We start from the raw sequence: 26,101 nt of genomic DNA on the forward strand, positions 1-26,101 counted from the left end.
CCTCCCCGCCCCCCCGCCAAAGAAAATGAATAAATACTTGAAAATAAAAATCAATTGTTACCATCTGGAGGGAGGCAAAGCTTCTTTGAGAGTTTAACCAGCACAGGAACACTGATGGCCCACGCTGGGTCTTAAGGCTTGAAAGCTTGAATAGCCACACAGGTCTGGTAGCTGCTACTGACCTCCCTGTCTCAGGCCTTTGGAGAGGTGGTTTTGAGCTTCATTCATCATCATTGCTTTCTCAGACAGCAAGACTGCCAATTCCACTGAAGGCAGAGCTGCCAATTAGCTCGGATTTTAACTTCTCTTTATGGGAATTTTTGGTGGATTTTTTCAACTTTTAAGTTCAATGTACAAGTTTGAAAACTGACACCATCTAAAATATGATGTACATGAATCATTAATTATGAATCACATCTCCCTACACAGAGTTCCAAACCTATAATGTTTGGGAGGAGGAGGATTGGTCTAGGTATCTTACAAATATCTTTTGAAAAGTACTACTCAACACACAAAAATTAGACAAATATTAACTTGGAAACTGATCTAGAAGAAATTATATGTGTTTCTAAAGGGTTGGAAAGGGGCTTCTTTGGCGCATACAGATTTTTCCAGTTTTAAAAGAACTTTTCTACATTAATCACTTACTAAAGCTCTGTTCCGGAAACAGGAGAACACTGAATAAAATATAGAAACAGTTTTTTCCCCTGGCTCAAAGATGCCTTACAAAAAGTCTCCTGCATCTATAAAAAGGCAAATCAGGTCAACTTTTAAGTTTTTTATTTAACACCCTGCATTTCCCAAAATGCATCAGGTATGAGTCCTGCTCACCATAAGCCCAAATCTGTTCTTAACAATAACAGCGTGATTCACGTCACTCCAGGTTACTCCCTGCAAGGCGCCTCTTTGACACGGTAGGCATCATTCTTTCTCCTCTTTGCACAGGCAATCTAAAAGTCCCTTGAGAAGTTTGAGACTTTCTGTGATTTGGAAACTGAGGAAGCAACTCTGGTGACTAAGGAACAGGGGTAATCACCCTTCTGATGGTTGCTTCTGTAAGATCTGCTCCTATAAGTTACTCCCAACAGTGCTTATAGGAGCAGATCTTTCCAAATAACTTCTTGGCTCCCAAGAAGAACCGGGCTGGTTTCCTTAATTGGGCTTGGCGCGACAGGACACCTTCCATCTGGGGCTGTTCTGCCAGGACAATAACTCACTGGCATACACACTACATCGTAGACACACCCATGTATTACTGCCACACCCACCAGTTATCAAAAGCAGCAGTAAAGCAGGAAATGTAGTAAGTGTTGGGCATTAACTGTGATAAAACAAGAGATATGGCCTTGAAGAGTGTGCCTTTGTGGATGCCTCCCCTCGGCCATGTAATGCCTACTCCACACGTCAGTATCACCAGCCCTCAGGTCTCTTTATGCTAGTAGAAGAACTGAGGAAAGACATTTAAGAACTCATTTACCATCACCCCTCCACAGTATGACATTTAAAAAGGTACAACTGTCTTCTCTTTTCTCTCTCTCTCTTTTTTTTTTTTTTTTTTTTAGACGGAGTCTCACTCTGTCTCCCGGGCCGGAGTGCAGTAGTGCGATCTCGGCTCATGGCAGCCTCCGCCTCCTGGCTTCCAGTGATTTCTCCTGCCTCGGCCCCTGGGTAGCTGGGATTACAGGCACAGGCCACCACTCCCAGCTAATTTATATTTTACTTTATTTTATGAGATGGAGTCTTGCACTGTCACCTAGGCTGGAGTGCAATGGCACGATCTTGGCTCACTACAACCTCCCCCTCCTGGGTTCCAGCGATTCTCCTGCCTCAGCCTCCCAAGTAGCTGGGATTACAGGCGCACACCACCACACCCAGCTAATCTTTTGTATTTTTAGTAGAGATGGGGTTTCACTATATTGGCCAGACTGGTCTCAAACTCCTGACCTCAGGTGATCGGCTTGCCTCGGCCTCCCAAAGTGCTAGGATTACAGGTGTGAGCCACTACACCTGGCCATCTTTTCTTTTTTAAAAATATTTTTTAATTAAAAATTTTTACTTTTTTAAGTTAAAATAGAGACAGGGATCCCACTTTGTTGCCCAGGCTGGTCTCAAACTCATGGGCTCAAGCAGTCCTCCCACCTCAGCCTCCCAAAGTGTTGGGATTACAGGCATGAGCCACTGTGCCCAGCCTTCTCCTCTTTTTTTGCGGGGGGTGGGGGGGGTTCAAGCGATTCTCCTGCCTCAGCCTCCTGAGTAGCTAGGACTACAGGCGCGTGCCACCACACCCAGCTAATTTTTGTATTTTTAGTTTAACACCATTTCACATTTAACACACTGCATAAAGGATGTGGGATCCAGTTTTCTCTTTACCATTCCTCTCACGAATGGGCAGTTTACTATTTATAAAAGGCAGAGTATCCTTGTTTGATTTGAGATTGAAACTACCCTGTTGGAAGATGTGAATTTTTTTTCCAGGATATGCCTGAGTTCTATGCAACAAAAGTAGCACCTAGTGCTTTATTAAGCACTTAAAATATGGCTGATATTATGATAAATGCTTCAGTCACATTATCTCATTTAGCCCTGAAAACAAATCCTGAAAGTTTAGTGACAGCATGATTCCAAGTTTAAAGATGAGCTAGTTGACTAAACAATGTACATAAATTGGCCAACATCAGGCAACCATGAGAGGCAGTAAAGGATCCAAACTGGGGCAGCTCCTGAACAGCCCTGGTTCTCCAGTACTGTGTCACCCTGCAGCAGCCACCACGTTTCAGAATGAGAAACGGCCCACCCACAAACACACTGATTTATCCGGCCCCAACAGAGACAGGAAGAGACTGTGAATGAATGGATACATGAATACATTTTCTCTCCAGGCAAAATCCCAAAAAGTAAAACAATTATTGTCTATTGCAGGCAATTAACTACAGGCAGGTGCTCCCACCTTTACCCAAAACAGACACGCTGAAGCCAGAGCCATGGTTTTTATACGCTGATTCCAACTTTGTTGGACAAAGAGACTTTAGGGTTTTACCTTCTTCCCTGTCGAATATTTACCAAAGACCTTTATTGCCAGGGCCCTAATTTGAACAAACAGATGCCATCCTTGACCATCTCAAGGACAAATGTTAACACTACTATCACTTGACTTCGAGATGAAAATAATCATTTTTAAAAGAGAAAAAAGAATGTTAACTACATGAAACAAAAAACAAACCAAACAACTCTAATCTTTACATCTTATCAACAGTATGTCACTTTCACTATAACTTTAGATCTGTAAAGCGCAAACAAAACCAGCAATAACAACGATAAGATCTCAACTATGCAATCTTTTATAAGAAAAGTAAGGTAGTCTTATAATGTTTTTATAATGTTATAGTTACATAATTACCACCAAAGATGATAATTACCAACCTTAACCCACAAAATTGCTGTGAGATCTTCTGATGACAATTAAGTCATTATAACAGATTGATTTCACATCATTTACCACTCCCAGGAAGTCTAACACAGTTCCAATTAACAAGGCAGATTCCTCTTAGATTTCTTCCTGAATTCCTAAGGTTGCTTACGGACATTTGTACTTTTTTATTTCTTTGTTATTAGGTACTCTTAGGAAATGTTCCTTTTCTCCTTAATTCATGAGATCATGACTTTAGGAGATGGAATTTCTACAGCATGACTGGAACATTACATATCAAGTTAAAGTTCATTTTAAAATCTGAAAATATGAAAAAGATACTAATACATATGCTATCTTAAGGAAATATTTTTTCAATATTCATTCTAGGGATGGATCTTTTTAAAAGATAAAAGAAGAGAAATAAGAACACCCTCAGGATGTGAAAACAAGAAGAGTGATACCAAAAAAAAGTTACAAAACAGAATTTCAAATCGCTAAAATATACAGATGAGGATGCTAAATTCAAAGTTAAAGTAACAGCTATCCATGTCCTCCAAGAGATCATATACTCAGAAATCATGACTGGGGTCGGGGGTGACAGGAGCAGAAAAATTGGGACTGTTTTCTAAAAAGGTAACTATTAAAAACTTAAAATGTACCTTGTTAAATTACTTTCAAATCACATTCCACTGAATTCTAACTTTGGACTGTTGAAAATGGAAGCTTTCCCAGAACTGAGTGTACGTTTAACCCCGGGAATGATGCGACAACCTCAACCACATGAACAATCTGGAAAACGACACAAAGGGGAGGGCGAGTGGCCACACACTTCAGAGGTGGGGTTTTGTGAGTTTTGGGGGTTTTTTTTTATTCTGCCTAATCAATTCCCATTCGTTTCAAGTATAACCTGTGTGTTCTTACAGGGTTCAGGAACTCAGAAATAAATACCCACATGGCTGCTTCTGGATCTGGTACAACAAATATATGATTCCCCTGGGCCTGTGTCTGAGATGCTCATTGTATGTATTTTCAAGATTTCAGTGTAAAGTCACCCTATTGCTGCTGGGCACGATGACTCACGCCTGTAATTCCAGCACTTTGGGAGGCCAAGTTGGGCAGATCACTTGAGGTCAGGAGTTCAAGACTAGTCTAGGTAACACGGTGAAACCACATCTCAACTAAAAATACAAAAATTAGCCTGGCGTGGTGGCGCACACCTGTAGTCCCAGCTACTTGGGAGGCTGAGGCACAAGAATCACTTGAACCCGGAAGGTGGAGGTTGCAGTAAGCCGAGATCCCACCACCGCACTCCAGTCTGGGTAACTGAATGAGAGTCCATCTCAAAACAAACAAACAAACAAAGTCACTCTATTGTATATTAGCATATGGGTATAAATACTAATAAATACTAGGTACGGTGAAATCGGGGGATGAGGAGTGTTGTGTTGGAAATACTGGATTATATTGTTTATCTTACATGTACCCTTCTTTGGGGGCGTGGGGTTGGGGAATCCTAACCCTCAGATGATTGATATTTCTAACCACTTCCAGAGAAAAAATTCCAACCAATGCTATGCTTTGGCTTATCCCACTAGAGTGAAGTCTCTGAACATATAAAGACTAAATTACTAAGCTACAAACAATTCCTAATCGTTCATCAGCAATGGACAGCAGATCACAGGTGATAACACAGAAAACACCCACAGCTCAAGGTGTGACCTCTGGGGAACACTCCCCTCCAAACTTCTGCCCTCTGGGCTCCTCTGCCTTCCCCCGCCCCAGTCTCCCTCCTCTCCATTCATCAGGCCTCCCCTTTCCTCTCCCACTCCCTGTCAGCCCAAACTCCCATCTCTTTTTTTAGCTTAGGTCAATGTGTTAGTAGTTCCTTCTTTCTTTAATGAAGAGTTGTTAATGTTTTCTTATGCTTAAAGTCAGCTCAGTTTTACATTTCACGGATCAAAGGAAATAAATACCCAGTAAGTCAAGTTCCTTTTTGCACAGAGCCTTTCAGTGACGTTTCCCCTGGAGATCCAGGAGCTTCCCCTACAGTAGGGTGACGGGGTCACTCCAGGTCTAAAACCTAGTTACTGCTACATCCCATTAAAGAGAGGACAGTGCCTGCCTGATAGAATTCTGAATCAAATAATGAGCCCTAAAAAATAAATACACATGTATGCATATTTATATGTATGTATCTAAGTATATATATCATGTATATGTGTATTGTGTGTGTATATATGTATACAATATATCTAATATGTATAATGTATCTATTATGTGTGTGCACACACAATACATATATACAAATACACACACAGTTCCTCCACAAAGGAAGGCCACGAAAAGATCTTCATTCTTTCCTTGGATCCCACCTGCTTGGAGACTTACAGAGGGGCTTGGTGATCTAACACCCCACTCCCGACTCTCCAGCCTCATCTATTTCCATTCACCTCACAACAGATCCACCACATCAGCTTCTTTCAGTGGCTGACAAATGTCAAAATGCCATGCTTTTGCCTCCCAGTTTTCTGCCAAGAACATTCTCCTGCCCTAGACCTAGCTACCTCCTGCTCATCCTACAGGTCTCTATTTATTTTATTTTAATTTTTTTTTTTTTAGATGGAGTTTTTCTCTTGTTGCCCAGGCTGGAGTGCAATGGCATGATCTTGGCTCACTGCAGCCTCTCCTCCTGGGTTCAAGTGATTCTCCTGACTCAGCCTCCCAAGTAGCTGGGATTACCAGTGCCCGCCACCATGCCCGGCTAATTTTGTATTTTTAGTAGAGATGAGGTTTCTCCATGTTGGTCAGGCTGGTCTTGAACTCCAGACCTCCCTCGGGTGACCCACCTGCCTCGGTCTCCCAAAGTGCTGGGATTACAGGTGTGAGCCACCACACCCGGCCCAGGTCTAAATTTAAATGTCTCTTCCTCCAGGAAGCCTTCTCTTGCGGCACCCATTCGTAACTGCGTGAGATACTCCTCCCTCTGCACTTCTATGATGGCCTGTAGCCTAAATGCCTGTTGATTTGTCTGTATTCCACTTAATTGAAGGCACCAAACAAAGAGGGCCCCTGTCTTATTCACTGCACCTAGAGAAGAACTTGACAAACGGTAGGTACTCAATAAACAGCTGGTGAATTCTACTTCAAGTTGATTGGCTTCTCTCCAGTTGCACCAGTTTTCCTGCTAACAAATGCCTTCCACCTAGGGTCTGTACCAGACGTGACATATATATGATTTCACGGCATTCTGAATGTTTCAGATAAATCTTGAAAGATATAAAGGTAAGTCATTAGTAACAAGGAATTCTTCCAAGGTTTTGGATCTGTCCGTAACAAATCTTTTCTACTTACATAGGTAAGTTATAGAATAACACCAAACTCAGAGAGAGAGCTATTTACTCATTTCCTGATCGTCATTTCCAAAACAATATGAAAAAAAAAATGAAGAGATAATTTCTGCTGAATAACTCTTCTCTGTAGAAGCCACCAGTACATAATCATTCACTAAATGAATGGCATTGTTAGTATTAAAATAAGGGATTGTACAATCTACAGTGTCCTGTTACCCAGTTCAGGGAGGGCATAACATGTCCCCATTTATCAGATATCTAGTTACCAAACAGCTGATTACAGATTTTAAAGGAATTAAAATAAAACGCATTCAGCATGAATGTCAGCCTGAGAATACAAAGAGCTGTGTGCATTGAGGGAGGTGCTTCACGAGTGGGTGGTTTCTTAGGACATGGATTCCTCTCCTCCTGTTTGTTCTTGGATTTACTCATCAGCTGTGTGTCCCACCAACCCACCAAAACCATCCTGTCAAGTTCACCAACCTGTACACAGCTAACTAGATACAATAGTCAATTCTCAGTCATCCTCTCGCTGACCTCACAGCAGTGTTTGCCCCAGTTGATCACTACCTCGTTCTGGGAACACCTCCTTCGCTTGCCTCTGGCCATCACTCTCTCCTATGTCCTCTTCCTACTTACTGGCAGCAACTTCACTGCAATCCTTGCTGGTTGCTCAGCTCCCAGATTTCTAAAGGCTGCGATGCCCTAGATTCCTTTCCTTGTCTCCCTACTCTCACTCACTTGGTGAGGTCATCCAGTCTCAAAGATTTAATACCATCTGCACCCCAACGGCCAGCTAATTTGTCTCCAGTATCAACCTTTCTGATTAATCCCAACACATATATCCCACCATCTCCCTCACTTGCTGGGTGAATGGGCACTGCAAAATTAAAAGCCAGATCTTCCCAGCACTTTGCGAGGCTGAGATGGGCGGATCACTTGATGAGGTCAGGAGTTTGGGACCAGCCTGGCCAACATGGTGCAACCCCATCTCTACTAAAAATACAAAAATTAGCCTGGCGTGATGGTGCATGCCTGTAATCCCAGCTACTAGGGTGGCTGAGGCAGGAGAATCTCTTGAACTCAGGAGACGGTGACTGCAGTGAGCAGAGATTGTGCCACTGCACTCCAGCCTGGGTGACAGAGTAGGACTCTGTCTCAAAACAAAACAAAACAAAAAAAAAACAGATCTTTCCTTAACCTGCTTCTCCCACCTCTCAGGAGATGGCAACTCTATCCTTCCAATTCCTCGGACCAAACACTTCAAGGGTATCCTCTCACACTCAAGTTCAATCTCTCAGTAAATCCTACTGGCCTTTCAGAATACCCGGAACCTGGCCACCTCTCAGTCTCTTTCATGTGACTATTGCCATGGCATCTGAACTGGTTCCCGGATGCCACCCTTGCACAGCCACCATTATCATTTTTAAATGTAAATCTGATAATACTTCTTGGCTCAAAGTCCCCCAATAGCTCCCCAAAACACTGACTATAAGCCAAAGTACTGATCAGGTCTCTAGGGCTCCACACCCTCGGCTTCGCCTTGGTCACGATGCCTCAGGAACACTGGCCGTCTCAGGACACATGCGCTCGCTGTTCCCTTTGTCAAGAACATTCTTCCCCCATTAGCCACATTACTCTGTGAAATCGTTCCCTGGTCACCCTAGTTAAAATTGCATCCCCACTCCTCCAAATCCACCTGTTGCCCTTCCCAATGGCATCTATCACATTCACGCGCTATGAATTTTACAATCATCTTTCTACCCTACCAGAATATCAGAAGATAGGAACTGCTGTCTCTTTCATTCATTGCCACATCCTCAGCTCTCAGAACAGTGCATGGCACACAGCAGGCACTCAATAGATGTGTTTAATGAATGCACAGTGAATAGCAACCTTCTCCAGCCTTAGTGGAGGTGCCAATTAACTGGGCACTTCAGTTAACAGGCAATGGGTGAGGGGAGTTGGAGTTAGCCTGTATTCATCCATTCTCACACTGTTATAAAAAACTACCCGAGACTGGGTAATTTATAGAGAAAAGTTTAGTTGACTCATAGTTCTGCAGGCTGTACAGGAGGCATGGCTGGGAGGCCTCAGGAAACTGACAATCATGTTGGAAGGCGAAGGGGAGGCAGGCACACATGGCAGCAGTGGGGAGAGAGCACCAAGGGGAAAGTGATACACTGTGAAATCAATCAGATCTCGTGAGAACTCACTCACTATCACGAGAACACCTGGGGGACATCTGCCCCCATGATCCAGTCACCTCCCACCAGGTCCCTCCTCCAACACTAAGGATCACAGCTCGAGATGAGATTTGAGTGGGGACACAGAGCCAAACCATATCACAGCCCCTAATGTGTTCCAGTGACACTGAACTCCACTGAAAGCTTCACTTCCAGAGCTAGCTAGGATTAATAAGACAAGTGGCATCATTTCAGAATACCAGGTGAATTAGTATATCAGTCCGTTCTCACACTGCTATGACAACATACCTGAGACCAGGTAATTTATAAAGGAAAGAGGTTTAATTGATTCGCAGTTTCACATGGCTGGGGAGGCCTCAGGAAACTTACAATTATGGTGGATGAGGAAGCAAACACGTCCTTCTTCACATTATGTCAAGAAGGAGAAGAATAAGAGGCAAGTGAAGGGGGACGCCCCTTATAAAACCATCGGATCTCATGAGAACTCACTCACTATCATGAGAATAGCATAGGGGAAACTGCCCCCACGATTCAATAACCTCTCGCCAAGGCCCTCCTATGACACGTGGGGATTATGGGAACTACAACTCAAGATGAGATTTGGTTGGGGACACAGCCAAACCGTATCAATGGGGTTTGTCTTAATTTTAAAATCAGACATGAGAAATTAGCAAGTTTTAATAGAACTGTCAAGGAAACAGAACACGGAGGAAGATAAATATAAGAAAAATAATTTATAAGAAAAACAATCTATCGTTTTACAGCTAATCCTATTAAGTAAAGGATTTATTAACCTAACCCGAGAGAAGGCATAGAAGAAATCACCTCTACTTCTAAGGGCTTGTTGGGCCAATGATGAATAAGAAAACAGGCCACCCTTCCACCCTCTGCCACCCTCTTCCTTCAGCACCAAAACTTGAAGAGCCCTACACACCCCCGTTCCTCCCCTGTCAGTATTCTATTCACCCTCTTGCCTTGGCAACCCTAAGGAGGCACAAGTCCCAGGGAAGTGGCTCACCCACCCAAACACCAACTGCAGCCAGTTATGTTAGCCAGAACTGCTTATCTCACCAAGCACTGGCCAAGACTTCAGGGATTATGCCAAGATGCATTTTGCATTTATCAGCACTGATTTTAGATCTCCATTGACATGCTGTCCTGTAGGTCTCTAATCCTCTGATTTTATTTTGTAGTCGATGACTTAGGCTGCACTGTACAGAAATAATTCTGGGTGTCATATTCATGTACATTGCATCATTTCACACTCAAGCTTGAGGACCTGAATTTCAACTAACACTGCCCTATTCTAACACATTTCGTGTGCCAGGCTGCATGATATTTGCACCTCATTACAACATGACACAATTAGAATGCTGTAATAAGAGAGGGCACTGCATTTTCTTAAATGTTTGAATCATGGAAGTATCTTTGTTGCTATCAAGGAAGATGTATCATCTACAAACTAGACCAGCTTTTGAGACTGGTATCTGTAAATTGTGCTCACTCTTAAACCCACGTAGCAGCTCCTTCCCAGAATTCAACACTTTTTTCTTTTTTTTTTTTTAAGAGAGAGAGATAGCTTTTGGGCTTTTCTGTCACCCAAACTGTAGTGCAGTGGTGTGATCATAGCTCACTGTAGCCTCGAACTCCTAGGCTCAAACAATCCTCCTGCCTCAACCTCTCAAGTAACTGGGACTATAGGTGTGCACAACCACACCCACTCATTTTTAAATTTTTTTTTTTTTTTTTTTTTTTTTTTTTTTTGTAGAGACAGGCTCTCACTATGTTGTCCAGGCTGGTTTTAAACTCCTGGCCTCAGGCCATCCTCCTGCCTCAGCCTCTCAAAGTGCTGGGATTACAGGCATGAGCCACTGTGCCCAGCCTCAACACATTTCTAATGATATGGCCACACTAAGTCACTGAGGCACAAAACCTGGACTTAAAAGTTCTCCCTCTCAACACTCCCACGTGTATTCAGACCCTGCCAGGGCACAGAGTACTCCTGCGTGGCGCCTCTCTCTGCATCCTTCCACCACCTTTCAGTTCCGAGGCCTCTGCTTGAGTTCAGGCCCTTTCAACTCTCACCAGGAGACAGGCCCAACAGCCACCTCCTCAACCCTCCCCATTGCCATGGCTCTGTCATCAAGATACCACCTTTCAAAGCTCTGTATTATATCTCTATTATCTAGTGAATTCAGAACAAACTCCCTAAAAGTCAGTGTCTCCCAAAGTGTGATTCACAGACCACCCCAAAAGACTTACCTGGCCACCTGTTAGACATGCAGCCATCACTATACATGATGTTACCAGAATTTCTGGGAGTTAAAGCCAAGAACTGTTTCATCCTGACTAGTGACTCTGATGTCCACTAACAGCTAAGTACCCACACCCTAAATCTTGCATTCAAAAGACATGGCTAGACACACCTGGCTATGATGGACTAACATCTATCAAGCCAACCCCGACAAAACTAAAAAAAATAAAGACGAACTGGCTGTTTGAAGGTAACAGAGAACAGCTAAGGCAACCAGGACTTGAGGGGTCACAACCCTAGAAAGACATGAAAGTGAATCCAACCTTCTCTCTCCCACATTTCCCTTTAAGGCTTTTCTGGTTCCACGGCAGCCCGGAGGAGAGGCCAGGCAGGAAGCAGCCAGGGCTCTGAGTACAGGAGAAGCACCATCTGATTGCTTTAATAAGAGCAAACAAGAGAATAAAGCCATCTTTCATTCTATCCTCTATAACCAGCGTGGGCATTTTGATGTATTTCCTTCTAGTCTTTTTTAAATATACAGTCGTATAATCTCAGAATTTTAACGTATTGAGAGCATTAGAACCTAAAAACATGAAGGGACTACCCAAAGGTCAAATAGTCCCCATTAAATATATTTTAAAATCCACCTTGTCCCATTTACAAGAGCCCAATCATATATTAAAAAGAGAAAAGAAGTAGAAACACTATTCTCTACAATTTTGAGTGGTAAGATTACAGGTTAAAATTAAGTAGATCGATGTGATTCATAATGCTAATGATGTAAATGTTTTTCCCTCATCCTCAAAACCTTTTATCAAGCCAAACTTACCTACCTAAGCGCCTCTAGGGGAGAGGTCAGGCTCTAATGCCTCTTGATTCAAACCCTATTTGCTATCTACGCAAGCTCAGACACATCAGGGTTTAGTTTCCTTAACTCTAAGATGAAGATGATAAAAGCACCCGATATCAAATAAGCATTGTGAAGGCGAAATGAGATAATGCATGGGAAGCCTTAGCAAGAGCCTGGCCCTTAAAGAATCGTGATAAAGGCGGGTGCGGTGGCTCACTCCTGCAATCCCGGCACTTTGGGAGGCTGAGGCAGGAGGATTGTTTTGAGCTCAGGAATTTGAAACCAGCCTGGGAAACGGAAACATAACGAGACCTCGTTTCTACTAAAGTTCAAAAAAAAAAAAAATTAGCCGGGTGTGGTGATGCATGCCTGTGGTTCCTGCTACTTAGGAAGCTGAGGCGGGAGGATCTCTTGAGCTCCGGAGGTCAAAGCTGTAGTGAGCCCTGATTATGCCATTGCACTCCAGCCTGGGTGACAGAGGAAGACCCTGCCTCAAAAACAAGAGAGAGAGAGAGAGAGAGAGAGAAATGCTATACATGTCAGCTGCTCACTGCTGCCTCCCTACTAAATTGCCAGCTTCCGGACACGGATTTCATTTACACCTAACTCACCTGCCTGTCCCTAGCATAAAGCAGAGTAATTGGTACAAAAAAGGAAATTTGTACTTTTTTGGTTTTAGCTTTTAGAAAGGGAGCTAATGGTTGAAATAAAAATCTAATGAAGGTTTATCAAAATGTCATCCACAATAAATATGTATGGTATGTTTATCTGTATATGTGTGTATATATACACTTATGTATCTATATAGCCTGTATACTTACAACGCAAACTAAAAGGCTACAATATTCTCCTGTGTTTAAGAAGTTTTGTAAATTGTGTTTTGGGGTGAGTGCTATTCTGGATTAAGAACTGAAGCTAGTGCGTTTCTTGTTTGTTTCATTTCCCGATGCAGAGCACCTTGAAGATGGAAAGAACCTTGAGTCAACAGATAACTTATTAATTTACGCAGGACCCCACTAACCAGCACGGAGATCGGGGGCACACTCCCTATTTTAGGTGATACGTGAAAACTTTCTGTGCAAACACAAACAGCTCCCGTCAGAGGCCAACATTATATAGCCACTATGGGGAGGTAAATTCAACCAAGAGAAGCCAAATTTCTGTTTTTACCCTGAAGAGTAACTATTCAGTGGTTTGCTGAGTACATCAGGGCATGAGTGTTTCTGGCTAAATACTACCTGCATGGAATTACATGTTGCAATTTTAGGAATAACGGAATTAGGTAAATAGGAAAAACAAATCATACATTTAAAAAGTTTACTGAATAGCTGATTAATTACTATGTAGCCAATTTTATTCGCATCTTACAGGTGCATTTCTCACTGGACAACTAACACCTGACCATGGCTGTCCACAGAGGAAATTGCAAACTGGTCCATAGATATGTTTTGTTTGGTCTATGTCAAAAAAAAAAGCTATAGACAATTTTGTGAACACTGGGAAATGTCACATAGAAACCCAGATTTACAGCTTCATTTGACAAGAACAAAAAAAATGACAAAAATCAGAAGCTCTGGAAACTTCACATCCACAATCAGTAGAAACCAGACAACACATGGCTTTGGGTTTGCCACAGTCTCCACCACTCCCTACTGTCACACGCCCCCACACTGCAACTTCTGACATTGCCTCCTGGCCCCTGTAGGCAGCCGTGTTTGCAATTCCTGTTACAAGTCTCAGTGTGATTCCTGTTACAAGTCTCAGGGCCATTCCTGGTCTTTGGTGTTCACTTCTGCAGTGTCTTTTTTATTCTGGACTCTCATGGGTTTTGCCAAAAGTACAGGTTCAAATTCCATCTACACTGATTCAACACTCACAACGCTCACCTACTAAGACAAAAGAGCTTTGCGCTTTGAAATGCAACATGTTTGTGACTCAGTAGTGCTCTTTTCTGATTTTTCTTTCCCTCACTTCTCATCTCCATGCTTTGTTCAAAGGCAAAACCTGAGTGCTAAGTGAGGAAGCTCAACTATCTTCTCGCAATGGAGGGGAGGGGGTTACATTCTGCTCCCCTATTCGAATCAGGTCTGGAAATTCCACATGAAAGCTAAACAGGTCCTTTTGGACCCATGAAACATGCCCCTCCTGTGTGTTCCTGGGCTAAGCACTCACAGGGACACAACGGAAGGATGCCCTGGGCCTGGGGTTTAGCAGGTGGCTAAGAGCCCAAAGGGATACGAGCTTTAACTCTTCCCTGCCTATTCCGCAGAAAGGACGCTTACAAGCCAAGGTGTATTACTCATCCACTCACCACTGTCCTTACTGGAAACACTGTCTTTCTTAATGAGTCATTATGTATTAGCAAACAACTGTGGACAGGCATTATGAGGAAGAGTCTGGCTTATGTCACCTCTTTCCATAGAGTCCACGTGAGTGGTGTAGACCCGATTCTCCCGTTTTAGCCTGTACCAGAATTCCCTGAGGAGTCTGTTAGCTTCCTGGATCCCACCCCCAGAGTTTCTGATTCCGCAGGTCTGGGGTGGGGCCCAGGAATTTACATGTCTATGTTCCCAGGTGAGGCTGGTGTTGAAGAAGTGAGTTCAAGAACAATGGTGACAGGATGTTGAGACGCCCCGCATGTATGTGCCTGGGAAAGGGTCTCTTGAAAAGCTTGGTTTAAACACTCATTAAGTTTCTCTATTCCATGGTGCCAATCTCTGCTGGGTTTTTTTTATGTGGGGGGTTCTTTTGGTAGACACAGGGTCTCACTATGTTGCCCAAGTTGATCTCGAACTCCTGGGCTCAAGCCATCCTCCTGCCTCAGCCTCCCAAAGTGCTGGGATTATAGGCGTGAGCCACTATGCCCGGCCTGTCCATCTCTGATTTGATCCAAGTAAGAATGAAAAATTTCTCCAGCTCCAGGAAGGGTTTTTCTTTAATCGGCTTTATGTAAAATTCTTCAAGTTGGCCTAGGGGTGCTTAGAATCAAACCACTTCAAACCATGTGTCTCCAGGCATCTTACTAGCAAAGAGTATTTATGTTTTTTTAAATACTTATTAGTAACAATTTAAGGCTTTAGTGTACAGAGTCGTTTCCTAAATGCCACCCACAGTTGTGTCATCTGCTCATGGTTAGTTTAAGACTCCAGTTGGAATCTCTGTTAAGATGGTGCTGACAACTTTAACAGGTGTTACATGAAGTCTGATCCACCCTACATATTAAGCTAGTTTTCCTCTATTTCAAAGATCATATTCCAACTAGTACTTTGACTTGATTCTCCTGAAGACAATGTAATATAAAATTACTGCGAGAACATGCAAAATTGTTCAATTAATGCATATGTAAGTAAAATTAGAAACACACACAGACACGCACACACACATCCACTCCCAAACCCAAAGCACTGAATTTCCCCTCTCCGCAAATCTCTGAAAATAGGAAATAGAATGCTTCCTTTCACTAAAAGGTTATCCTCAGGAAAGCATGATTCAGATTATCATAATCGCCGCCTTTTCTGATAGAAAGCACGTAGGGGTTTTCCTCTGATGGAGCTGACAGACTGTCTCCTTTTGGGGGACTCACAGCTGGGTGTGAGCAAGGGGTTAAGGCTTCCAGGTTATTCTATTATCAGCCTCTCTCCTTAAGTTCCCTCTCCCACTCCTTCCCCTCTATGGAGAAGTGATATATTATGTGTTTAAAACTATGCCCAGCTCTCGTTGAAAATTTCTCAAAATACCATCTATTCCACCAAAAGTATGGGAGCTATAGTTTCTAAAGCAAAAATTAGGATAGTCTTTGAGTAGAGCAAAATATTTTAAGTCAGATATACCAGTTTCTTTACTCAAATACTTTAAAAGTTTTCACATAGAAAGCTTTCTAATTTCTACATCTTATTGATTCGCATTCTAAGGAACTTCTTTGCTTTAATAAACACAGCCGCATTTGCCCTTCTGATCCCAGGTTTAAAAATGTTCAATCAGCCATTTGATGTCAAAGAAAACAAAGTAGGCTAAGTCCAATTTCACAAAAACCCTATTCATAGATGAATAAACAGCTTCAGAAACTGTAGCCCCAGCAAAAAGTGCCAGAAAATAACAATGATGTGAACAAGGCAAAAAGACAGAGGGCGCTCTCTATTCTAAATGACCATCATACACGGCCAGAGAGGACCCGGGGGAGAGGAGAGCATCTACCTTAGCCCTGGCAGGAGGGGAAAGAATGAGCAGACATCCCAACTTCAAATATAATGTTTACATTACTGAGATTGGAAGCTGTCAATGACCCAACTGTAACTAGAACTTGGCTTCACAAAGGCTGGAACCACCAACACCTGAATCCAAGACACCATCGCCTCCAGAATACTGCAGTGCCTTCCAGCTGGATTTCCTGAATTCATTTCTGCTCAAAAACCCTGACTGATCTTTCAACACACAGATCAAATACTGTCACTCTCTGCTTTCCACCATAACTATTAAAAAATAAAAATAAAAAATTGCACCTCCCTGACCACGACTTGGAAGACCCTACATGATCTGGCCTCTGTGTGTGTCTCTCTCACCCGCTCTTCACCCACCACCCCCACCCTCGCTCTCAAGACCGCAGCACAGCTTCCTTTTCTCAAACTCTCCAAGCCCGTTCGCACCTCAGGGCCTTTGCATGAGTTATTCCCTCTCCTACAATGCCCTTCTCCCTAATTTTCTGATGGCTGGTTCCTTCCTACCATTCATGCCTAAATGTCACCTCTGAAAGGCTTCTCTGATGACTTCATCCAAAGGAGTCCCCCACCCAGTCCCTCTCCTTCACCTCTCTGCTTTATTTTCTGATTTATGCTTATCATTAGAAATTTTCTTATTCATCTGTTTTGTGGTTGGTGGTGGCGTTTGTCACCCACACATCTACCACACTAAAGCAGGGACTATGGATTCCCAGCACTTAGAACAATACCTAAAACTGAGAAGGTTCCCCTAAGAACAGGGCGAAAGCGTCCAAGGAAACAATGAGAAGACGGAAGATGGACTTGATTTAACTTACCTCCTGTATAACGACAAAAGGGTGAATGGAATTGTCATAAATTATTAATAAGCACATGAAGGGTGACCATCAGCCACAACAATATTAAACATTTAAATAAAAATACCCCAATTACACCACCAGTTAACTTGAGTTATTACTGATCATGAATAATAAGTGGGTGAACACATACGCCATATGTTATGCAAGGGGCTTTCCCTGTATTTCCGCTTTTAATTCCACACAGATGCCATACCTTATGCAAAGGGCTTTCCCTATATTTCTTCTTATTATTTATTTATTTTTTTTTTTTGAGATGGAGTTTTGCTCTTGTCGCCCAGGTTGGAGTGCAGTGGCACGATCTCAGCTCACTGCAACCTCTGCCTCCCGGGTTCAAGAGATTCTCCTGCCTCAGTCTCCTGAGTAGCTGGGATTACAGGTGCCCAACACCATGCCCGGCTAATTTTTTTTTTTTTTTTTTTTAGTAGAGATGAGGTTTCACCATGTTGGCCAGGCTGATCTCAAACTCCTGACCTCAGGTGATCCACCCACCTCGGCCTCCCAAATTGCTGGGATTACAGGCGTGAGCCACCACACCCGGCCTCCCACACTTGTTGGTTAAGAAGGAAGTAGAAGGCACCACCTGGATGGAGGAGGAACCAGGGACGGGACAGGACCACAGAAGAGAAGCCTGTGAAGCCTGGTCCCAGCTCCTCACCTCTGGATCTTGGACAACTGATTTCACTTCCAAAAGCCTCCTCCATGCTGCTCATCTGCAGTGGAAACTGCCTTCCTGTGCATCTCCAGGCTTCAGAAGAGTCAAATGAGAACAAATGCAGAAGTGCCCTGCAGAGCTCATGAAAATAACATCTGATTTTTTCACTTAAACCCTACATAATGGGTAAGCCAGTGATGACATGCCAGAAATAGCATAAATGAGAGGAAAGAGAGAAAGCAAGGCAAGAACGCTCAGGTCTGGGAGCTGGAAGACAACACGCTGAGTGAAAAGAGAGGCAGTGACACAGGCATGGGGACACAGACGGGAGGGCCCCTCTCGGTTCCTCACAATAAGGGGAATGCACAAAGGAGCCGGAGCAAGAGTTGTCACTTGTCAGTCTCCATGGATAAAGGATGGAGATACCCCAGTCTCAGCGCAACTAATATATTTGTGCCAAGTTTTTAGAACTGCCATGGTTATTTATTCCTGAAATGACATTTGGTGTCATTTCCCATCAACAATAAAATCTCCACCAAAAGTCAGTTAAGTGTGGTAAACCCCGTGTGGTCACCAACTATAGGATGGTGTGACTAGCCAAAAGCCCATCTCATCCTCCTAGGTCCTACTGAGGATCCTGAGAACAAACTTCAACCACAGTGACCACTGACCACCCCACAACTCCCTTCTTACTACTTGTGTTAAAGATTTTTTTTAAAACGGGGCCAGGGGATGGTCTGAGCATGGTGGCTCCCATCTGTAATTCCAACACTTTGGGAGACTGAGCCGGGAGGATCACTGCAGACCAGGAGGTCCAGACCAGCCTGGGCAATACCACAAGACCCATCTCTACCAAGATTTTTTTTTTAATTAGCCAGGTGTGGTGGCATGTGCTTGTGGTCCCAGCTACTTGGGAGGATGACATAGGACGACCACTCAAGCCTCAAGCCCTAGAGTTTGAGGCTAAAATGAGCTATGATCGTGCCACTGCTTTCTAGCCTGGGCAACAGAGCAAGACCCTGCCTCTTATTTAAAAAAACAAAAAAACAAAAAGGCTGTTTTAAGAACTCTTCAAGGAATAAGGAAGAAATCTCAAGGGAAATGTCTCATTTATTTTGCTAAGAATTGCCTGATGCTGTTGCTAGGTGGTGCTTATAAATATAAGCACACACCGTAAGACTGGTTTTTTACTTCAATTAGTGGCAAAGTCAAGCCTTCTCAAATTAAGTATCATCATTCCAGAATGTAAATGAAACAGCTGGAGTACATACCAGACCAGATAGCCCAATACTACAATAGCAGGACTCCAGCAAAGTTTGAAAACACATTTACAGCTATGTGCTAGAACAGTGCTTCTCTAATTGTGATGGGTGCATGAATCACCAGGGGATCTTATTAAAATGCAGATTCTGATTCAGCAGGCCCAAGCTTCTGCATCTCTAACAAGCTCCCAGGTGATGCTGAAGTTGCTGGTCACAGACCAGGTGCCAGACAGGGGCCAACAGTTGACAGCAAAAGCCATCCTATGCCATGCTCACTGCAAGCCCAGGTACTGTTTTTTAAAAGTGAGGAAATATGGCTCAAACTAATTTACCCAAGGAAAGTTCATGATATTTGCAAGAGGCATTTATCACTCCGCTAATCAAGAACCTTCCTGATCATCTGCAAGTTCTGCCCCGGATCCTCTGACCAGCTGGTAAACAGCAGAGAAATCTCTTTGACACTGACAGGTGCCCCTGGATGATAAGAATACACCTTATGAAAGACTTGACTGCTCAGAGAGAACAGTTTGTGTCCTGGAGCTATAGGAAAAAGGAAAAGAGAAAGCAATAAAAACAAGGAGTACAAATTTATGGAGAGCTTACATAAGATCACACAGTCAAAGGCAGAACTGGGATACAAACTGAGTCCAGCTCCAGAGCCCATGCTCTGAACCACTCAGCTCCACCCCCTGATACAAGTAATCAAAGTGACAAAGTGATGGAGTACAGGAGAGCCCCAAAGAGACCACCAATATTAATTAGGAGACCCTGAGAAAATTCTCTCTCTGTGCTTCAGTTTCTTTAATATGGGCTGGAAATTATTCATACACCTCACTGGGTTTTCTAAGGATGAAATGAAAGAGGCTGGAGAGGCGCAATGTCTCACATTTGTAATCCCAGCACTCTGGGAGGCCGAGGTGGGAGGATCACTTGAGCTCAGGACAAGATCAGCCTGGGAAACAGAATGAGACTCCATCTCTGTATTAAAAAATAATAAGTAAAGAATTTTTATAATGAGAGAGCCTAAATAAAGAACTTAGAACAGCGTCTGCCAAGATAATAAATGCATCAATCAATGTTTTTCTGTTATTATGAGAATTTTATCACTGGAGTGCAGGAGAGAGAATGGAACCAAGGAGAGGGGGGAATGAAGAGCTTTTCTGAACTATGGCCAAATGGTAGACCTACGGCTGCTAAAAGAAAAAGGCCTCCCTTTCCCAGGGACCACAGAGACTAAAAGAAAAGGTATAACCTAAACTGGAATCAAGGTAACAGAAAGAACTGCCTCTGTCTGGACGGTGGCAGGAAGGGCCTAACAGTGCAAGGTAGTACATTGCAGTTGACCTGTGATGTATTAGATCTCTACAGTTAACTTGGAAATTCCAGCCTTTCCACGACCAAATAGTGAAGCACCTTAAGACTGCTATGCGTCATAAACAAACAGACATGACAGGGAAAGAGCAGGGCCCGTGGCTTAGACCTTGAGCAAGAAAGCCCCCTTTTCTCTTGGTTGGTGATGGGGACTGCTACCAACACTAGCAGCACCAGAAGCTGGCCAGAGAGACCTCTCTTCTGGGTTTTAGAGATGTGCTGGGTTTTAGAGATGTGCTGACTCAACTACACAATTTTTTTATTATTATTATTTTTTTTTTTTTGAGACAGAGTCTCACTCTGTTGCCTACGCTGGAGTGCAGTGGCACGATCTCGGCTCACTGCAACCTCCGCCTCCCGGGTTCATGCCATTCTCCTGCCTCAGCCTCCTGAGTAGCTGGGACTACAGGTGCCCACCACCACGCCCGGCTAATTTTTTTTGTATTTTTTAGTAGAGACGGGGTTTCACCATGTTAGTTAGGATGGTCTCAATCTCCTGACCTTGTGATCCGCCCACCTCGGCCTCCCAAAGTGCTGGGATTACAGGCGTGAGCCACCGCACCCGGCCAACTATACAATTATTGAGAGCCTACCCACTCTAGGCTGATCAACAGCCAAGGCTAGGACAGTTCTGCTGGGACAACCAGTCCCACTTCTTCCTCGTCGAAGGCACTCCCCAGTGGCCTTAAAGCAGAAAAACGACTTGTGGTAGCTGCATTTGACAATGAAATTTCTCATATTTAAATCAAGCTTAGAGAAAAGGACCTCATATAAGTTCAGATTTTGACCTAAGAAGATCGAACAGGAATGAAGATATAATGCTATTTTTAAAACAGGGCTGGATATAAGTGAGGAATGTGGCACACGTCTACTCTGAGAACTGAGCTATGAACATCAGTGCATGTAAATCCCTGTTGCCTGCCTACCAATTTCTATTCTCCCCTTTTTCCTTTCTGACCAAACTCCAAGTTTTTTTCAGGGCCACAATGTACCAAACTTAAAAAAAAGAAAGGAAGGGAAAAAGCAAAAAAGGAAGAATAAATGAAAAGGAAAAGAAAAGAAAAGAGTGGAAAGAGGAGGAAAGGGGAGGAAGGAAGGAAGGAAGGGAGGGAGGGAGGGAGGGAGGGAAGAGAAAGAAGAAACAAAAGAAGGGAAAAGAAAGAAATTACAGCAACCAGCGTTCCCTGCTGCATGAGGTGGCCATGTGACATTTCTGGCACCTGAGATGTAAACCAGGTCACCTGACAGTTTTTCAAAGAACTCTTTAAAGGGGAAGACTTGGCTGCTACCTGTCTTCTGTCTTCCATGAGTCTCCCTTCTGCCTGGAATAGGAAGACAATCATGCAGGAGCCGCCACCTTGCACTGAAGCATTAAGTATGAAAATGAACACCATGTGCCAGGCCATACCCTACGCCATGTGCTACGAATGGCTGAACAAGATGGCAGCGCCGTGGAACCCCCTGATTTGGTTAACCCACTGGGTTTTCTGTTATGTGCGGCTAACCCTACATGTTGTAAAAGATCATTTGCTTTGCAAAGGCCTTTACTGAATTGACTGGCAAGGCGCCATGAACTAGGAATTAATTTGACTTACAAATAACTTTCTGATATGAACTAAAGATAGAGAATAACACAGACATATACTGGATGAGTCTCCTCCGCTACCATATGCTATTCAGACCGAATCCTGAAGTTCTATTCACAAATGTAAAGATTCTCAGTGTGGTCTAGGTGTGGCCTTGGGAAGAAACTCCTGAGAAAATAAAGTGGAGTGAAGCCAAACCACCTGCTCTGCTGGGTGACATCGGTCAATCTCTGTGTGACTCAGTTTCCTCAACTGCAAAATGGAAATAACTGTTCCTACCTCAAAGGTGGTTGTGCCTATTAAATGAGCTGATAGTTGTACAATGCTTAGACATGTGCCTGACACACTGCTTAATAATTACTGAGGATCCACTAACATTATGGTAGGTGACAGTGTAGCTAAACATTAATAATAAAAGCCAGACAAATTAATTCATTCTGTAGACAGCAACTTCTTTCCTAAGGCACACATCTGTCAAATAACAAGGAGGTGAGATCCAGCTGTCGACTGTGGCCAGGTTTAGACAGTTTTAAATCTAAGGCCTTCTGTGGGTCTCATAATCGCCCTACCCAGATTCATGCAATACCAAGAGTAGCAAAGTCTACATGAAGAGCTGCTTATCAGTAGCATGTATTTATAAAATAAAGGTTGGGTAAAGAGATTAGCAAAGAGCACTAAAAATAGTCCTATAAGCAAACAAGCTTTTGTAAGTCGATAGTTCATTAAAAAGTCAATACTTGAGCAACATTATTATGAGAAATATTCAAGTAATGGGTCATGCAACTTGGAAGATTGCAGCCTCTTATCATCTTAGCCATCTTTTTTAGATTTGAACACAGAAAGTATTCAGGTCTTTCTACTAGGCTGTATTTCAGGGTCCAAAAGGGCACAGGCATTTTGTATAACGTAGCCAAGTGCCAACCACAGGTATGTAACCTAGTAAGTATCGTAGGTATTGAGCCAGCCATAGATTTCTTTCAGGTCAGGAGAAAACTTTTCCTAGATGAAAGTAACTGTTAACTCACAACGTGAAGGCAACTGGATAACAAAAACACGTTTTAATCTACTTTCCCTTTTAAATACTCAACAAACATAACAGGATGTGATTTTACACTTCTTTTCCAATCCCAAGAGGGACAAAAAAAAAAAAAAAAAAAAACAGACACAAATCTTGAGGGTGTGAAGATCTCACTCCATAATCTTCCTGTGTGCCTGTTACCATTTTTCTGATTGTACATTATCAACTAAGCTGGCAGAGGCTCAGAAAAGCCAGGGTGATAAGATGTAACCCTTTCTTTCCGCTACAGCAGAACTGTCCAATAGAAATATAATGGAAGCCACAAATGTGAGCCCTGTGTAATTTTAGATTTTCTAGGGGACATATGTAAGAAGGTAAAAATAGGTGAAGTTTATTTTAGTAATATATTTTATTTAACCTAACATATCAAAATACTATCATTTCCACATGTAATAAAAAGTATTAAGATATTTCATGTTCTTTTTTTCATACCAAGTCTTCAAGTGCCATGTGTATTTTAGACTTATTGCACATTGCAATTCTAACCAGCCACATTTCAAGGGCTGCAGAGCCGGCTACAAGTGGTACTGGTTACTAAGTTGGACAGAGCGGCTCTAGAAGTCAACAGTAGCTGAAATTTGCAGTGTCTCAAGTTGGCTCTATGAGGGACATACAGATAAAATAGATATCAACTCAGTTTCAGCAAGTTGCCAGCCTAGGGAATTTGGTAGCATCTTGAACGGAGGAACACACCTCATTTCAAGCTAGCGTGGGCATGGATGGCTTTTAAGCTCATGCTTCCTACCAAGTACTGGCAATGCCACTTACTCTTTACCCAGGGAAACCTAGTCACCAATGCAAAAGCATGTGTTGTTTTTAGCTTCATTTGATATAGGAGTCCAGGAAATTCTGCTCACTTGACAAACCCGTTCTCAAGGAGTTCTCCCAGAGGAGCAGGAAATGGCCAGACATACCCACTGACACACCCCACACACCTCGGACATCCTATTCCACGTGGTCTATGTGTAAGTCACAGGCGTGAGAAATGAGATGTAGCGGTGATCAGTTTTCATTACGCTGCAGCCATGGGTGGGACGGTTTGAAAGATGACCTGGTCTTACCAGTATTACCTACCTCACAGGCTTAATGTGATGACAAAGGACAATAACAGAGAGAGCTCTTAGCAAACTGTAAAGCGCTATACAATTCTAGTTATTACTGAGAAAGAACACCATTCCTCACCTGGAAGAGCAGATAGAAAAACAAATAGTAACTTAAAACAGAGATGCCGTTGGGGGTGGGGGGAAACCATGAAAATACAGATTGTTCTTGGTGGACTTTGTTCTCTTGAGAGTACAGAAAAGAGTTGAGTAAACTCTAGTACCTTTCCCTCGAAATCGTGGGAGACACTGAAAAGTAAGCGAGCCAGCTAGGAGGACAAGCTTCTACCTCTGCTCATTCCCCCCACCCCCACCGCCCCAGCCCCACTGCCTTCCTCATCCCAAATATTGTATGAATCAACACAGTGGTTCCAAACAATTAGATTTCTTCTTCCCAGTGCTTACATGCGGCCTGAAAATGCAGCGCCACCGGGGATACTGGCGCCTCCCGGAGCAAAAGTCACTGCCTCCCGGGAACTCCTGGCTCGAGGTTTCTCTCTGGCGCAAATGCCACGGTGTTGGCCTTTGCGCGGCCCTCTCGCCTTCTCCAACAAAAACAGACAGGCTCGGCGACCCGCCGGAGTCTCCCTCTACCTGTCCGACTGCCCTGTCACGCCTGCGGACGGCTCTGGGCAGGCGGCATGGACGAGGTCCGGCGGGAGTCACCCACACAAAGGCGCCTTGTGCCTCTGCACTCGGGCCCCCGGGGAGAGCGCCCCCCGGCCCGACTGCCGAGTCCCGAGATCGGCATCCCCAGCCCTCAACCGCCACAAAAAGGCCACCCCTACTCCCTGATTTAAAGATAGGGCTCCCCTCGGCTTGCCACAATCCGCACCCCGGAAAGGAAGAGCTCGGGGCAGGTACAAGAGATAGGAGCGCACAGGCCACTCGGCAGAAGTTTGCATTGTCACCGGGCTGTGCCCTCACCGCTTCTCGCCGGGAGGAAGGGCCAAGTACCCCCTTCCCCAGCTCTCCGTCCGCCCCATCCCCGAGACTGGAGGACTCCGGACCCCCCCAAGGCCCGCGCACCTCTAGTCCAGTCTACCACTTGTTTGGGGCTCCACTTGGTCACGGGTTCCATGGTAAACCGCTTCGCCTCTCGCTGGGCTGGAGAGTCGGAAATAAAGTGCTGCTGCCTGCGCTCCGGTGCCCCTTCCCGGGAGGGCGCGCCCGCGGCTGCTCCCCTGCGCCCGAGCGACTCCGTCAAGGCTGCATGGCCGCGGTCAGCGGGTCGTCCCAGCGCGGCTCCGCCAGGGGAGCCCGGCCCTCTCCCTCCAGCTGCCACAGTCCAGCTGCAGCTCCTCCTTCCCCCGCCGCCGCCGGGATCCCGGGCACAGCTGCTGCTCCCAAGCGACGGCAGCTGCAGGCACGCCGGGCTGCGACCCCAGACCCCTGGCCTCAGCTCGGCACAGGAGCCTCCCGGCCCGGGACCACTTCCTCGGGCCTCCCGAGGCGCGATAGGCTCTCCCTCGGCCGGTCTTCTCGCCTGCTGGCTCTCCGGGGTCCCCGCTCCGCGTGCGCTGGCGTCCCGGAGCCTTCCCGGCGCAGGTCCCACCTCCTGCGCCGCCCTCCCGTGCCGCCCTGGCAGGGCCCAGCGCAGAGCGTGCGCGCTCGGGTTGCAAAGTTTCAGCTCCGGTTGCTGCAAACCGAATAAAAGAGAGGGCGGGGCCGAGGGGGCCAGGGAAACTCTTGGGAGGGGGCGGGTCCGCCCGAAGCGGCCGACTCCGGTTACTTTCCCTCTCTAAGCGGGTCCCGCTCACACCCGAAGCGTCCCGGGCCCCGCTTTCCTTTTCAACGGGCGGGTTGTAGATCGCGCGCGCACCCTGGAGAGCACACCCTGGCTTGTGTGAGGCCCTGGCCCTGTGGGTAGCAGAACACTCTGTCTCGCTGTGAGCAACAATACACTAA

General features: G+C 44.5%; 1 protein-coding gene across 4 annotated transcripts in view; it reads right to left on the bottom strand.

Moving 5' to 3' along the window:
• CNKSR3 (CNKSR family member 3) overlaps positions 1–25,743 on the bottom strand; it is a 105,215-nt gene extending 79,472 nt beyond the window's left edge. For 2 of the 4 annotated variants that reach the window (XM_054490551.2, XM_054490549.2), the window contains exon 1: positions 25,223–25,425. In XM_054490551.2, coding sequence (XP_054346526.1) covers positions 25,223–25,274 — 52 coding nt within the window. In that variant the 5' untranslated portion in view covers positions 25,275–25,425. Of the gene's footprint in view, positions 1–25,028; positions 25,114–25,222 lie in introns of those variants that run through there. The other 2 variants (XM_054490548.2, XM_054490550.2) reach the window with 2 other exon arrangements.
• Between the last annotated feature and the right edge of the window lie 358 nt (positions 25,744–26,101).

Source organism: Pongo pygmaeus, chromosome 5, assembly GCF_028885625.2.
Source record: "Pongo pygmaeus isolate AG05252 chromosome 5, NHGRI_mPonPyg2-v2.0_pri, whole genome shotgun sequence".
NCBI classification, from domain to species: domain Eukaryota; kingdom Metazoa; phylum Chordata; class Mammalia; order Primates; family Hominidae; genus Pongo; species Pongo pygmaeus.